General features: G+C 30.6%; 4 protein-coding genes across 5 annotated transcripts; 1 reads left to right on the plus strand and 3 right to left on the minus strand.

The window, feature by feature from the left end:
• Positions 1-173: 173 nt before the first annotated feature.
• LOC117213847 (glycine N-methyltransferase) lies at positions 174-4,058 on the minus strand. Its single transcript, XM_033459548.1, has 5 exons — positions 3,780-4,058; positions 2,359-2,717; positions 954-1,089; positions 752-872; positions 174-520 (listed from the first exon to the last, which is right to left on the minus strand). The coding sequence occupies exons 2-5, from the start codon at positions 2,687-2,689 to the stop codon at positions 215-217; spliced, it is 894 nt and encodes a 297-aa protein (XP_033315439.1). The 5' UTR covers positions 2,690-2,717; positions 3,780-4,058; the 3' UTR covers positions 174-214.
• A 556-nt stretch (positions 4,059-4,614) lies between these two features.
• Positions 4,615-6,698, minus strand: LOC117213859 (zinc finger protein 706-like). Of its 2 annotated transcripts, none has more exons than XM_033459557.1 (3): positions 6,391-6,698; positions 5,690-5,834; positions 4,615-5,608 (listed from the first exon to the last, which is right to left on the minus strand). In XM_033459557.1, exons 2-3 carry the CDS (start codon positions 5,831-5,833, stop codon positions 5,519-5,521), a joined length of 234 nt encoding a protein of 77 aa, XP_033315448.1. In that variant the 5' UTR covers position 5,834; positions 6,391-6,698; the 3' UTR covers positions 4,615-5,518. The 2 variants fall into 2 exon arrangements, with proteins under 2 accessions (XP_033315448.1, XP_033315453.1); XM_033459562.1 differs by lacking the exon at positions 6,391-6,698 and adding an exon at positions 6,240-6,344.
• A 2,955-nt stretch (positions 6,699-9,653) lies between these two features.
• LOC117214286 (alpha-soluble NSF attachment protein) lies at positions 9,654-13,178 on the minus strand. The gene is made up of 6 exons (XM_033460271.1): positions 13,041-13,178; positions 11,670-11,858; positions 10,957-11,153; positions 10,607-10,872; positions 10,354-10,527; positions 9,654-10,236 (listed from the first exon to the last, which is right to left on the minus strand). The coding sequence occupies exons 2-6, from the start codon at positions 11,759-11,761 to the stop codon at positions 10,087-10,089; spliced, it is 879 nt and encodes a 292-aa protein (XP_033316162.1). The 5' UTR covers positions 11,762-11,858; positions 13,041-13,178; the 3' UTR covers positions 9,654-10,086.
• Positions 11,851-15,045, plus strand: LOC117214299 (meiosis-specific with OB domain-containing protein). The gene is made up of 8 exons (XM_033460293.1): positions 11,851-12,393; positions 12,508-12,639; positions 13,043-13,311; positions 13,523-13,745; positions 13,819-13,932; positions 14,052-14,211; positions 14,287-14,494; positions 14,584-15,045. Exons 1-8 carry the CDS (start codon positions 12,273-12,275, stop codon positions 14,782-14,784), a joined length of 1,428 nt encoding a protein of 475 aa, XP_033316184.1. The 5' UTR covers positions 11,851-12,272; the 3' UTR covers positions 14,785-15,045.
• Positions 15,046-15,371: the final 326 nt, after the last annotated feature.

A 15,371-nucleotide genomic window follows, 5' to 3' on the forward strand; every position in this document is an offset into this window, starting at 1 on the left:
AACACAGCAAAAGTTTCTTAAAATGTACAAAAAAGTATATAAATTATAAAAATCATGATACAGAGCAAGAGTTCCCAAGAGGATAAACTAAATCAGACTGAGCTGCTCAAAATAAATGTAAATAGCATTTCCAGGAATGTACGAAATAAATAGAAAATAAATAAAACATGTTGAAAATTAGAACTCCACCACGAAGTTGTGTTCGTTGAAATGATTATGATTTTATTAAATTTGCATATTCTGGTTTCTCCATTACATGGATATAGAAACCAGGATTCTTTATTTCTTCCAAAGGTTTAAAATCGCCGTAGATAGTGTGCTTGGCCCTGTAATGGAACGCTTCGTCCAACATGTCCTTGAACACATTTAACCTGTGTGGATAATAGGACAGTCTGAATTCGCTGACTTGCTCTTCCTCTTCCTCCCCTTCATCCAAGGTTATCATATAATCCAACGTGACGATCGCTGGTTTTCCCGAAACGAATAGTACCGATGATTTAATGTTTGTTGTGCGTTGACTCTAAAATACCATAAAAAATGGTTCTAATAAATATTAGATTACAAAATTTCATGCGCCAAAATTGAATCGTTTGAATTCGAGGGCCCAAATTTTCAATTTGAATATTTTTAATTTGAATGCTTTGCATTAGAGTATTTAAGACGCATCTATAGATGGAATTTTGTATATAATTTTTGAAAGAAATCGAAAATTTATTTGTTTATAGACTCGAAGTTTCTGAAGTATACTTACATTGTAATATATGCATTTTGCCGGTACATTTCCAGTATCAATTATATCATCGTAATTTCTGTGATCAATCAGCAGCAAGCCACCGGGTTTCACGCAGTGTTCAAAATTCAATAATGCTTGCCTACAGTCGATAACGAAGTTGAAAAGAAAACTCTTGCAATCTACTAATACATTAATACGAAGTAAGATATATCAATATTACCTTTGTTCTCTTTGATCTCCAAAAGTGTCAGGCATGTGAGCAAAACTATTCCCCAAGCAAATTACTGCATCAAATCCATCTCCTATTAAATGACGAATATCCTTTGGTAAAGTCAACCAGTTCGCCTCTTCAATCTCTGCAGAACACCAATAAACAAAAAATTAATACATTGCCAAGATATTCAATTTTATTACTCTTCTCTCAAATTAAAAAAAACACTCAAAATCTTAATTTTACATTAACAAAAAGCAAATATTCTCGATATAATTCGTCAATTGGATCCTCAATCTTTTGGATACAACAATTCCTTTATTTATAAACATGGCATATCACTTCTATTATATATTAATTGTATCATATCTATATCTGCAAAAAACGAAGAATGACTTATTTTGCAAGATATAAGATACGACAGCTGACATGTTAATATCAACTTGACTTTTAACTTATAACTTATAGTGTAAAAAGGTTGGGTCAACAATAATTCAGTATAATCTTCAGCAAAAAAATTGAAAATAAAAACAGTTAAACAATAAAAACAGCTATGCGAAAGAATTGACCTTCGATAAGGTATTAATCTTTTGCACTTTGTTGTGATAAGCAATAACGGTTTATAGTACACATAAACGTTCGAACAAGGAGAGGAATATATTGGGTTAATGATTTCATCATATAGTTGCTTCTCTGTATTTCTCTTGACGATGGAAAACTATGAAATGTCGCGTTATATAAATTACGAGTCATAGTTCTGATCTGCTTCTGACGCGACGTATGCAGCGAATACACATAGGAAATTTCACCTGAATAATCGCTAATCGCATACGCACTAGGTCGAACCATGAACTTTGCGAAACTAACAACAATTCAATATTGATATTTCAGTTAATTAGCTAATTTCATAATAGTAACGAATTTCATAATCTACTATAAAAGAGCGATATAAATTGCGATATAAATTATTAGCTAATATTAGTATACATACATACATATATATATATACCTTATGGTATTGAGGATTATAATCGAATTTATTAATTTATCTAGTTACCGTTAAAAACGATTTGCGTTTCAGATAAAAACATTAATATTAATCTCAAGCTGAAGTAATCTTTAGGAATTAATTTTCATTTATTTTCACTTATTCAAAAAATAAAAAACGTTTCCATTCATAATATGTTACTTAGTGTACGTTCGATTTATTTTGCATTCATTAATATTTTAAGTTACTTTCGAATAACTATATTCGTTGTTCTGAATCAATTTATCTGAATCTAAAGGATTTTTTATACCAACAAAAATAAATAAAATATTAATGAATCCAAGACGAATAATATTCTATATTATTCATTTGAAATAAATGGAACACTCCGTATATACATATATTCCACGGTAAAACAATATTTACCCCAATTGTCAAACGCTTCCTCCTTCCTGCGTTCCCATCGTGCCTTCAAAGCATATTTTAACATCTTATCCGAAGCGTCTACACTGAGCACTTCGAAACCCTCCTCGAGTAGCATCACCGAGTCCACACCAGTCCCGCACGCTACATCCAAAATTTTCTTGCATCCCTTGTCTCTCAGCATACCGACCAAAAAGTCACGATAATTCTGAGTTCTTTGATTTTTGTCGCCTATAAACACTTCCCATACTTTAGCTGCTCTCCCGTCAGCATACTGATCTCGAACACCTTCGGCAGCTGTACCTAACGACCTCGTGCGAAATATGGAATCCATCTCTTCTCAATTTTTTCAATCACAGGCACTGAAAATGTTTTCATATAAAACATAGTAGATTGAACTTGGTTATTGGATTACGTCATTGATTCGCGATTGTGAAACATACGTAGAAGGTGTTGATTGATAGATAGACGTTTTATCTACAGACGGATACATTACTTTTATCTATTATCTATTAATCTATTATTGTTTTTAAAAGATTTTTATGAAGGTACAGTGGAAGACGAAAGAAAGTTTGAAGGATATGCAATAGAAAAATATTACAATCTAAAGAAACAAGCTATAATTGATGAAAAGAATGAAGTTATGAATAGATACATTATAGATGACTGTTATCAGCATGGTAAAAAATATTTAGTACAGCGAAGTTACTATTAATGTAATGTAGTTATCATACACAAATATGAATCTGGAATTTTCTTCCGTCCCCTCCAGTATACAGTAGCAAATTATTATTATTATTATTATTATTATTATTATTGGATTTAGAATTATCAGAAATAATGTAGAGATATGAAATGATTTTTATACATTTATGGAAAATTTAAAGATGTAAAATATATGATATATATATATGTATCCCATATATTTTTACATCTTTAAATAAATGTATATATATATCTTTTTCGATATAAAAGACGTCCCAAAAGTAACGTACAATATCCTTACAACATCGTACAATAACCTTATCTAAGGTTTAGATAATTCGACTATTATTTATAATTAAATTAGGGCAAATCTATTACGAAAATGTGACGAATTAATGATTCACCATAACTGTAATACGTGATTTAAATATAAATCATTCAGAATTGCTATAACTTCTCTATTTATTAAACAAAATTTTAATATTTACAATCTTATTTTATAGTTTTATACATATATCTCTTTACATTTTTTCTAAATATTTTACCGAGTTATGTATTAATACGATTCCTATTATTATTTTCAACAATTACATTGCTCGATCTATTATCTATTGCTCGACTATATTACAGAATATTTCGCAAATTACCTTCACTATAATGCAATAAAGAAAGAACATGCAATATATCATTTAAATTTATGAAATTAAAACATATTATACCTTCTTAATAAATAAACTGCAATTTGTTACTGCCTAGACGATGATGGGATTAAGATAAAAATATTGTGATCACCACGAAAGATATTCAAGCGTGAAAAAATAAGTGAAGATGAAAAAGTAACAACAAAACGAATTGGAAATTAGCATTAATGATATGAACGCTGTGATAGAAGCACACAGAACAACTGAGCGATGATAATGGATGCGTACAATATATATATGATCCTGTGTTCACGAGCTTGCATGATGCAATATTTTTCCCGCTTTCACTTGAAACGATTGATAAATCATTATGACATATCATGATACGACAAAATGTTCATAGAAAAGTAAAAAATAGAAGTTTCTATTTACGTTTTCATGTCATTGTTACATGATATCATATCATCATTTTATCAAATTTTCACGCGTTTCGTTTTATTTATTGATACCTCATCAAAGAAACAGCACCTCAAAATATGGTGCAGCAACATTATTTTGAGAACAATTTTATTATTTATTTATAATTATTTCTTTAACTAAAACGATAAATAATTAACATTATTTAAAGATAAATCTTTTTTACAGGTGAGGATGATCGTAGATTGTTTTGAACAAAATAACAATTTGTGGTGTAAAATTCTATAATTATTTTGTCAGAACAAATTACATATAATTCGCATACTTATTTCTATATTAAACGCATGCTAGAAGTTTCCGTTAACCTCATCAGTACCGAAAAACGAATATGTAATCTTCAATAGGGATTCTGGTAGAAATTTTTAAAAGCATACTTCAAAGGTATAATATATTATATTTGGAAGTTCTCGAGAATAACAGATTCTTTGCTAAACACTAGATGATTGTGCAGTGCTTTGCCATGTTTTTTGTTTTTTTAGTGCATAATAGCAAATATACAGTGCCAGACAGAAACATTTACGAAACAAAAAACAAATCCTACAATGTAGAGAGGAGAGTCCATTGAATCAATTATTCTCAGTATGAAACAGTAAAGAATTTAAGTACTAAATGCTAAAATTTAGTTTTGTAAAAAAACTAATATTTAGTAAATTCCATCTTATTATTATCTGCGTAAAACATAATTTATGTTTTTAATGAAAATTAAGCTTGAATGTATGAGAACTTAATGATCATTCATAGAAAAAGTTATGTGTCAAACATATTACAGATACAATACTTTTATTGGTAGACTAATTGGCAGAAACACTGTAAAATGGCAGTTTCTTGTTTCTCGCAGATAAAATCTTCCCTTTTACATTTAATTCTTTGATTCTATTCTATTCTGAATGCAAGACATACACGTTAATTTTTTTTTAAGTTAAAGAAGCCAATGCAACAAATAATCTTTCACTGCTTGTAACATTAAAGTATGCATGAACATTCGTAATCATTCTGCTAAATCGATTAACTTTATTTATTAGCAATATACATGTTTCAATCAAGTGAAAACTTAGCAATCACGTGTTTGATGAACATTACTGAATATCGTTGAAAGAAAACTAGAAAATTTACTTTTGCAAGTGAATACCAATTATGGTACAATTTTGGGCTGTGCACAAAAATTCAATTGTTAACTGTGCAATAGTTCATTTTAAACACTAACAAGGTTTAATTTATTTTTTTGTATGAGACTATTTAATGATTAGTTGAACGTCGAACTATATCACTTTGTCATTTGTAGTAATTTTTTTGTTGCTCTTGCTCCATCCCAACCTGTATCCTTACGCAACATCTCACTCTCATATATTCTTTAAATCTTCTGGTAAGTCATTCTTAGGATGTTTGTTTTCAAAGTGTTGTTTGTATGTCTTTGGATCTGGCATTTGTGCCTACAAACAGAGTGTTATTTTTTAATTTTAAATACACTAAAGTCTATAATATAGGTTATTAAAAATAGATAACATACTAACCTTACAAACTATGCACACGTGTACTAAAGCTTTCTGTGCTGCCTTTTTTTGTTCATTAGCACTATGTCCTTGTTGCTTTTTCACTTTTGCAGCCTTCTCGGCTGCCTTAGCTTGTGACTGAATCTTTTGTTGTCCACGAGCCATTCTGAAATAATGTTATAATTGTTATATTATTGTAAATGTGTCCATACTTCCAAATCTACAAAAATTACATAAAAATTTACACCGAAATGATCATTTGTTAAATCTCTCAACACATGAGATGGGACTTAAATTCCACAAAATTAAAGATTTCGCCATCAATTTTGTTAGATATCTTTAAGTAAAACGAGCACATAAGGTGTTCAATGATAATGGAAAATGAGGTTAATATAAACTCCTGGCTGCAATGAACTTTATAAAAAAACGTGGACATCGTGCATTTTAGCTCAACTGCACAGTCTTCGATCCTTTCTCTTTAATAGATCATTATAACATACTTTCTCTTCATCGAGATTACTCTGATATATATCCAACCTATAAAATAGGTGACTGATGTGCCAAAGATTACCTGCGATGTGATTTAATTCGCGTAATCAAGCGTATCCCAAGGGAAAAAACAGCAATACGAAAGGCATAGGTTAAATTTGTGGAGAAATTTACAACAGGTGAAGAAGATGAAATTTTCGATGGAATGGTGTTGCGAAAAGTAGATCGCTCACCTGTCCGAGGATGAACGTGTATTTATAAGCAAGATACTCTTGCTAGGTTCGATGATCCGGGGCTCGATTATCCGTAACAGAAACAAATTAATTTTGTTTCCGTGTTTTGTTGTAGAATCGAGACTGACCAGAGGAAAAATTTGCAATGAAAACCGAGAAGTCAAGAACTATGCTCGGAACACATCTGTTGGGATGAGCAAGCTTCGAACATCCGCACGTGAAGTACTGCCTTTCAAACAAGAATTGTGTGCAAAACGAAGAAAAAAAAATAAAATTGAAATTAAATATTTGAGAGTTGGTACGAGTACGATCGGATACTTGTTAAGTTTTCTTTATTTAGCTTTTTATTCGATTGCTCAGAATACACCTTGAGGTTGAAATTGTTTTTAATCGATATTTAAATATTAAAGCCTACAAGTTCAGTGACCGCATTCTTGACACGCGAGATATATGTGTGCATATTATGTCGAAATATTTTCTTCCAATGAGAATGCTAGCTTCCTATGATACTTGCTTCCTATTGGTCGAAATTTTCGTTGCATTTTTTGAAGGTTATTATAATTTTCGAATCATAGTAGATTGTTCTGATCTTAAAACCTATTTTCTAATTAATTTTTGGTAGTTATTATTAAGGTTTGAAATGTTTTGAAAATATTTGTTTAGAATATCAATTTTTATAAGAATCAATCGTATTATGTGCTAAACATTTTAAGGGCTACTACATTTGTTCTCGAAAATATTTGAATATTTGTATTAATATTTTATGAATATATCTTGTGTCTTATATGAAATATTTTGAATATGTATTAGTAACAGTGACTTCGCTATCATCATCATATTGGTCAAATATGAAATTAATTTGAAAACGTATATAAAAACTATAATTTCAGATTGTTTTGAAATTTGACCAATATGTATAATTACAAGTCATATCTTATTGTAGTAATGAAATTTCAAACTGTTTTATATAACATATAGAATATATATACATATCTAAACTGTTTTATGTTAAATGTTAATTTCTTTTAAAGAAATCTTTTAGTGATTAGAGATTTAAATCTTTTATAATAAATATTCAAATATGTACTTTCACGAGTCACTATATATTCTATTTAATATCCGACTTTAATTATTAAATTTCGCTTTTAAAAGGAACTTCGGTACTTTTAATTTGTTTTATTGTAACTTATAAAGTGAAGATACAACAATTCATGATACAGACAGCAACTACGAATTTGTATTCAATTATTTTTATTTACAAAGTAAATCTATCGTAATATGCGATCAACTATATGTAATACAATATGAAGACAAACTACAACTTTATTTGCTCACTGATATTCACTACGCACTTTGCAAATTTTTATAAAAAGAAATCTACACATGCTTCGAACAATTAATTTCGTGGAATTTTCTGAATGACACATAGAACTCTATTATATTGTCTATTTTACTAACATTCCGCCTGTCGTTAAAGTTGCATATAATGCTCGATCATTTTATGGAATATTGTTTAAGACACTTAAAAATGGTATTTGATTACTAAATATTTTTTTGTAGGGTATGATATCGTTTTTTATTATTTGTTACGGGGTTATAACTTCTCAAGCATGTTAATATTGCCACTAAAAAATTCTATCATGTGGTGCTGTTAATATAATTGTTATTAGGTCTTTAACAATGCGGTCATCAGTTTACAAACGCAATAGTGTAAATCAAATTACGAGAAGAGCTTCGAATATCGTAACATAATTCCATTTTAATCATAAATACATAAACTAAATATACAATAACGGACGTACGTATATGTATATATAAATAAATTTCCTCATGCACGAAAAAAACTTAATTTCTGTTTTTTTCAAGAGGGGTATACGTATCCAGAGTACTCACACCATACATACGTACACGCTAATTCTTTCCGCTATACGACTTAAGTAAATTAAGTAAAGTAACGAAGTAAATTTTTAATGATATTTCGCGAACAAAAAGATAAAGAACGCATAAACATACTTTTTCTCATCACCATGTCAATCACGCATAGCTGTAATTAAATTTTATAAATTTCTTACGAACACATTGGATGAAATGACTTGCTTAAGTTTAGTTGTATTTACTTTTAGAGTTTTCGAAAGAACGCATCTAATATACGCAGTTTAATATTACAATACGTAGAATATAATAGAAAATCTGGGCGCCATTAATTAACTCTCAGATTTTAGAGAAACATATCATGATCATATGAATATGTTATTCATTATCTATCGATTAATAATTACAACTGTTAAACTAATATATATATATATGTATGTATATATAGATAAATGTGTACAAAGAATAAATAAATTTTTTTTTATTCAATGAATTTTCTTATACAATTCGAAAAAGATAATGTAGCATTAATTACGTGCATCGAAAGTTGCATTTCTTTTTTTAGTAATATTTATGAAGTGCACGCTCCGTTACTTTCTGTGCATGCAGAAGTATTTATTTTCTATTCCTACTTAACAATAGAATATTTATATATGTAACTTGTTTTAAATATGAAATGCTGTAGTAAATTCCCGACGTACAATTGATTAAATAACAATAAATTAATGGTGAAATAAATTAAAAATTTTTACAATGATAATCGCTTTTTTTAATCACTAGTACCAGCTATTTCGAATCTACATATCTCTAAGTACAAATATACATTGACAAAATCAGTTTTCAACGATAAGAAAGTACCAACAAATATCGATCTTAACCAAAAAGGAAGAAAAGAAAAAAAAGAGAAGAAACAACTATATTTACACTTAAATGCATGTCATGATCATTTTCCAACATTATGAATTATATGTTCCATCCATTTTAAAAATTATTAAAATATCATAACCATACTATATACATACACTTAAAGTTTCAGACTAAATAAAATTCTGCGAAAATCAAGAAAGAAAAAGAAAATTTGATACTAACGTAAAATACATTAAATCCATAAGAAGATAATATGCACACCATATTCATTATTTTGACACTCTGGCAGTGTAAAGATAACAACTGACAATCTATCGTTTTGTTTTAACAATTCCAGGCGAAACATAAGTTATAACTTTTTTTTGTAACTACAAAATCTTATTTGTTATTGTTAATAATTATTCCAAATTACTAATAATAAATATCAATAACCGCTCAAAAATATTATATATATATATAAAACTGCACCACATTATTCTACTAAAACGACTAAACTCATGGAAAACAATCGTTTTCGTCCTAATAATTCATCGCAATCGCAGGCGGTAAAATGAAGTTGTACAAGCTGTGACTTTTTGGCAAGCTATTTATGTATTTATAGGTATGATAATGCCAACAAAGTTCCGATACTATGTATTTATATATTTAATTGTATGCCTTGTATATCGGCATCGTAAATGAACTATTAATGTCCATAGAATATTTGAAGTTCACTTTCTCTTTTTCGTTTATACTCTTTTCATGACAATATTCTATTAGTAACGTGATAACTTAAGTGATGAAACATGTAACAGTTGCCAAGAGAGCAAGGAGATGTTATGAAAAATATATTTGGATATAAAAACGAAACTACTTTACAAGTTCCACTGAAAGCAGGATATGATTTAAAAAAGAATACATATAGAGTTGGATTAATAATATCATCGACAGGAAATAGCGCAAAGTAGGAACAACCGATCAGCGTAGATTTGGATTAACGTCAACTTGCTTTTTAATACGTAATAATACTGTCGTGTACCATTGATCCAATCGCGAAATTGAATCGTATTCCTTTACCGCTTCTGTAAAACCTTCGAGGTTTTCGTCTTCGATGTGTTCTATTAGTGTCTGAAATAAAGATTAAAACATCTACCATATCAGAGTATAATATCGAGTTTCTTTTAAACAAGGAAGATTTTACGATATTTACTTAACAGAGTATAAATAACAGAATATATTTCGTACCTTTATCAATTTGTACTCTCTAGAATCCTGGAATGCAGGATATTGTTCCTGATAACGTTCAATCGCGTGTTGCGCGTTCAATGTATCAACGCACAAGTGACACAGTGCCGCCCGGAAAAAGTATTCCTTCGCACTGTATTTTAACAGAGAACTTTCTAAAGATGCAGATGCAACCTGTAGAATAAAATAAAACAAAGCTTTATAATCCCTTCTTTTTTTATCACAATTCCTATTATTATTAGAGGAACATTACCTGTTCATAAATTTGTATAGCCTTTTCATAATTTTCAAGCTGAGCAGCATACTGTGCAACTTTCAAAAGACATTTATTGGCAGAGGAATTGCTCTCCTCTCCACGAAAGTAGTCAGCGGCTTGCTCATAATGATGAACTGCTCTCTCCAGATCCATGGCTTCGCTCTCATACATCTCAGCTATACTTTGATGATGCTTGGCTGCCATCGTGAACCGACCCATGTCGGTGTAAATTTCAATAGCCTTTAACAGGCAACTAATTGCCTCTATAAATATATGCAATCAATTTATTATTGGATTTCATACTCCTTGGTTACAGATGCAAGCGTTGAAAGTTATTATCACTGTACCATTTATATCAGATTTCTTGAAGGAATTAGCAGCATCTACATAATTGGTAGCTGCATCGTGACGACTACCAGCCTTGGCATGCAATTCTGCTGCTTCATAGAATGTACTCCCTGCTGAACTCCAATTCTTTGCCATCTTGAACAAGTTTGCAGCACGTTGGTAACATTCTACAGCTTCTTCAACCTTCGATGATCCACTATAATGAGAATATTAAACGTCTCAACAATTAAAATTTAATACCAACGAAATTTATTTGTATCTCAAAATTACTCGATTTCACCTCGTATACAAGACATAATTATTGCACCATGAGTCATCTAGTAACAAATATTGTTACATATTAAAAGTACAAAGACAATAAAAAATAAAATAAAAGATAAAAATAAAGAAAATAGACACATCAGAGTAAAACAACGTGCAAAAATTACATGCTTTCATGATTTTAATATTTCTTATGCTGCACCATAATTTAGTTTTGACACACTATATCGGCAGTGAAATTGCTACGCATAGTGATATACACATGCAAATGCATAGAAATGAACGATTTATTGAACAATCGAAAGAAATGTATCATAAAAGAACAATGTTTTTGTAAAGAAGAAAGGCATAATGTTCATCTTCATTGTAAATCGAAGTAAATAAATAATGCGAATCGAGATTGGAAATTTAGTGGCGGACGAGTTCAAGTAAATCGATGTAGTAAACGTACCCAAATAGAGAACCCAGGAAGCTCTTGGAAGATGCTAGCTTCTTCTCGGCCTCGGCTATTAATTGTAACGCTTTCTGTTCGTTGTCAGCCATGGTTTTCGATGAATCCTGACACGTAACAGTTTCGAAAATGTCTTAAATCATGAACTTCGCAGGAAAAATCACCTCCCACTCTGCCGATTCGACGTCACTAAAGTCAATGAAAGTGAATCAAGTATCATCGCCAACAGGATTGCCAACGTTCGAACATAATCTATTTTAAGCCTAGTTCATAATGATGTTTCGAAATCTGCCTTGTTGTAATTGGCTAATAATTTTTCTTCTAATAAATAATATTTAAATATTATAATTTACGTTAATAATTCTAATAAAAAATATTCTGTCTTCTAAAATAGATAATTATACACTAGAGAGATAAATAACTAGATTAAGTAGATAATAATTAGGTTAGATTCGATTTTCAATTAATTGATATTTTGAATTTAAATATAGTTGGTAACAACAGCGCCAAAAATTATTTTACGTTTGTTTCAGAAGCAAAGTGTTAAGAACAGAGAAAGGTTTCAATTTAATAAAGTTATTATCACAATTAAAAACATCAATAATGTCGGGCGTGTGTAAACATGCATTAAAATCTTTGCGTCCTGGAATGCAAAATGCGTTTGTAATCGGCATAATTGTAAACAGTTTTAACATGAAAACGATCGATGCTACACGTACGAGATGTATGAATTTTATTTTTTACTTAAATTGAGTTTAGAAAAACAAACTCAACAAATTTGCGTGGAGAGTACTTTTGCGATTTATGTATGGATAGATTAATAAAATTTTAATTTTAGTTAACAACGGTGATCGAGGTGTATGGACGTTTACGTTACGCGATTCAAAAGAAGATTCTATAAATGTAACTGTATGGGGCAGTACCCTATTTGTTAGAAGATTAACTTCCATTTTTCATATTGGGAGCGTAGGTTTGTGAAGAATTAATGATTAATGATACATTACTTGCACAACATTTGTATTTGCAATGTTGCTTGAGCCTGAGCTTGAGCTTGAGCTTGAGCTTGAGCTTGTACTTGTACTTGTACTTGAATTTGCACTTATCTTGTATTTGTTCTTGAACTTGAATTTGAATATTTGAATTTGAATGTAAAGAATATTTGGATTTTTTAAATTTAAATATTCGAATTTGAATCTAATTTTGAATATTTAAGTTTGAATTCAAATTTAAGCTAAATAAATCCTTATGCCACAAAATAACTGTTTCCTCCCCTATCTATTTCTATTTTTATAATCTTCCACCACTCTCTTTTTTTTAGTTAGTCAATTTATGTATATTCAATTAAGTTATACATATTTAAATCTAACTTACAGTGGAAGTTATAAATCCAAAAGTGTTGGAGCGGCGTTCAGAGGACAGGAACGAGGCGTTTGTACCGTGGGTGTCCAGCTCGTGCAGTCTAACGGTGAACGAGGGCAACTCGCTAGTGCAAATTCATGACGCACCAACACGCGCAGAATATGAACCTTTGCTGATGCTCCCGATTAAGAAGCTGACTGGCCTGCGAACTCTGAAAAGCATTTTTGAAAACTTGGAAGCGCTACGCGATCAATATGTCGACACCATAGTAGCTGTTACTTTTGTATGCTTTAAATTTAGAAATCATCGGAGGATATCGATGAAATTTTCATTTTATATTTATATCTGCTACAAAGAAATTTCCTTTCCTTTGCATAATTTTTGCAACACAAATATATTTAATTCTAATAATCCAGATAGAAAATATATTTTGAGATTTAAATTTCTATATTATTTTCTTAATTGAAGGATAATGTAAATTTCATATTTGATAGGTCAGTGATATTCGAAACGCAGTAACACGTGACGGAAAGAGTATAAAGTTTCGTAACTTTGAGGCAGTAGACGGATCAACGGACAAAGTAGCGTCTTTAATACTTTGGGAAAATGAATGGATCGAAAGAGCTGCGTTATGGGAACCAAAACGTAGTGTGCTTCTCCTCGTGGATGCTCGTATCGCGTACGATAATTTCAAGAAAAAAACTCTTTTATCTATAGGTTGTAATTCAAAAAGTCAAAGTAGCAGGGAAAGTTTCCATATGATATCATCTATATGTATGTATATTCACAGCTAGAAAAACAATGATCACCGAGAATCCTGATATACCGCAATGCACAGCCATAAGAAACACGGTGCAGTGTTATGATAATGATATTATGTCTGGAAATTTCGCTACACCAAATCGTGAGAACAATTATTCACATCCTATAAATTTGTTCATTTACATGTGATTTGTATCGTTTCATGTACCTGTAATTGTATACAAAGCTTGAATTAATATTACCCAAAATCCATTTCCACAGCTGATACAATCACAAATGTAATGACCATAAGAGAAATTTCTGAAAAACTGAATAAAAAACCGAAACAAGGAGAAAGGGTTCAATTCGCTACGATTTTAAAGGCATATGTAATGGATATAAATGTGGAGACCTTAAGCCCTGGAATACTATCGATTAGATGGTTAATTTATTTTCTTTTCCCTCAGTAATCAATATTTTTTAACATAGTAGCTTTACAATTCCTTGTCTCTCTTAGCGCCTTATGTAAGAAAGTCATTGATGATAATCGGGATTCGTGTATGAATCTCGAATGTCCATCAGGCAATGGAACTCGCGTGCCTCTAAACACGATAAGCCTCAATTTAAAAGTCAATCTAAAAGATAACACAGGTTATCTTATTGGCTGTCGATTGTCCGGAGATGCGGCTGAACGTGTTCTTGGTTGCACAGCTAATGAGTTTCAGGTTTGTTAAATTATATTTAAAATTATAAAATTATATTATTATACGATAATTAGATTTCAATATAACTATCCTTTTGTAAATCTTTTTAGGGAATGATACTTCCTCAACGTACCGAATTAAAGTGGAAATATATGCTGGAAAAGTGTGACATACGTTTACACGTACTTGGTCCTGCAGCCACGTTTCCGAATGCTATATATAATATTCTATCGATTTATCGAATTCAAGAAGACAAAGATGAGGATGAAGATACTGGGCTGGTTAACGACCTTGTCTCGAACGACTTTTAAACTTCATTCTTTAACATTCTTAAATATCAATAAAGCATCATTCTTAAATATTATGGAATAGAATTGAAATTAGCCATTTATAGTTTTTTTAATAATTGTATCATCTATCAGACATGCCAAACATAACTTTATGTTTTCGAGTCGCATTGTGAAACAATTGGAGGATTTTTAAAAGGAATAATGAATGAAACTACACATTTTGTTATATATGTCGGATTATCATTAGAGTTAGGGGCGTATAATGAATCTTCCTGTGAATTGGCCATCGTTGTAATGTACTATAGATGATATCTTACTGATACAAATGTAATTACTACAGTTTAACAAGTAATAGCGGTGATGAGATAATCGAGATGTTGATGAAAATGAATTTAGGTTCGATAACGAATCCACGGTCAACGGGATGATGAATGCGATTTCTGTCACAGCCTAAGTCGAACTCAACTTACCGATCCACGATTCGGGTGTGTCTCAACGTACTTCGTGTCCCCAGTGCAAGTAGAACTTATCTGACTGAAACTCAGTCCAAGTGGACTGCTTTCCGTACCTCACTGTACCCCTCGGGTCAATCTTTGTTTTTAAGGAGA

Source organism: Bombus bifarius, unplaced genomic scaffold, assembly GCF_011952205.1.
Source record: "Bombus bifarius isolate JDL3187 unplaced genomic scaffold, Bbif_JDL3187 scf7180000007970, whole genome shotgun sequence".
Taxonomy (NCBI): domain Eukaryota; kingdom Metazoa; phylum Arthropoda; class Insecta; order Hymenoptera; family Apidae; genus Bombus; species Bombus bifarius.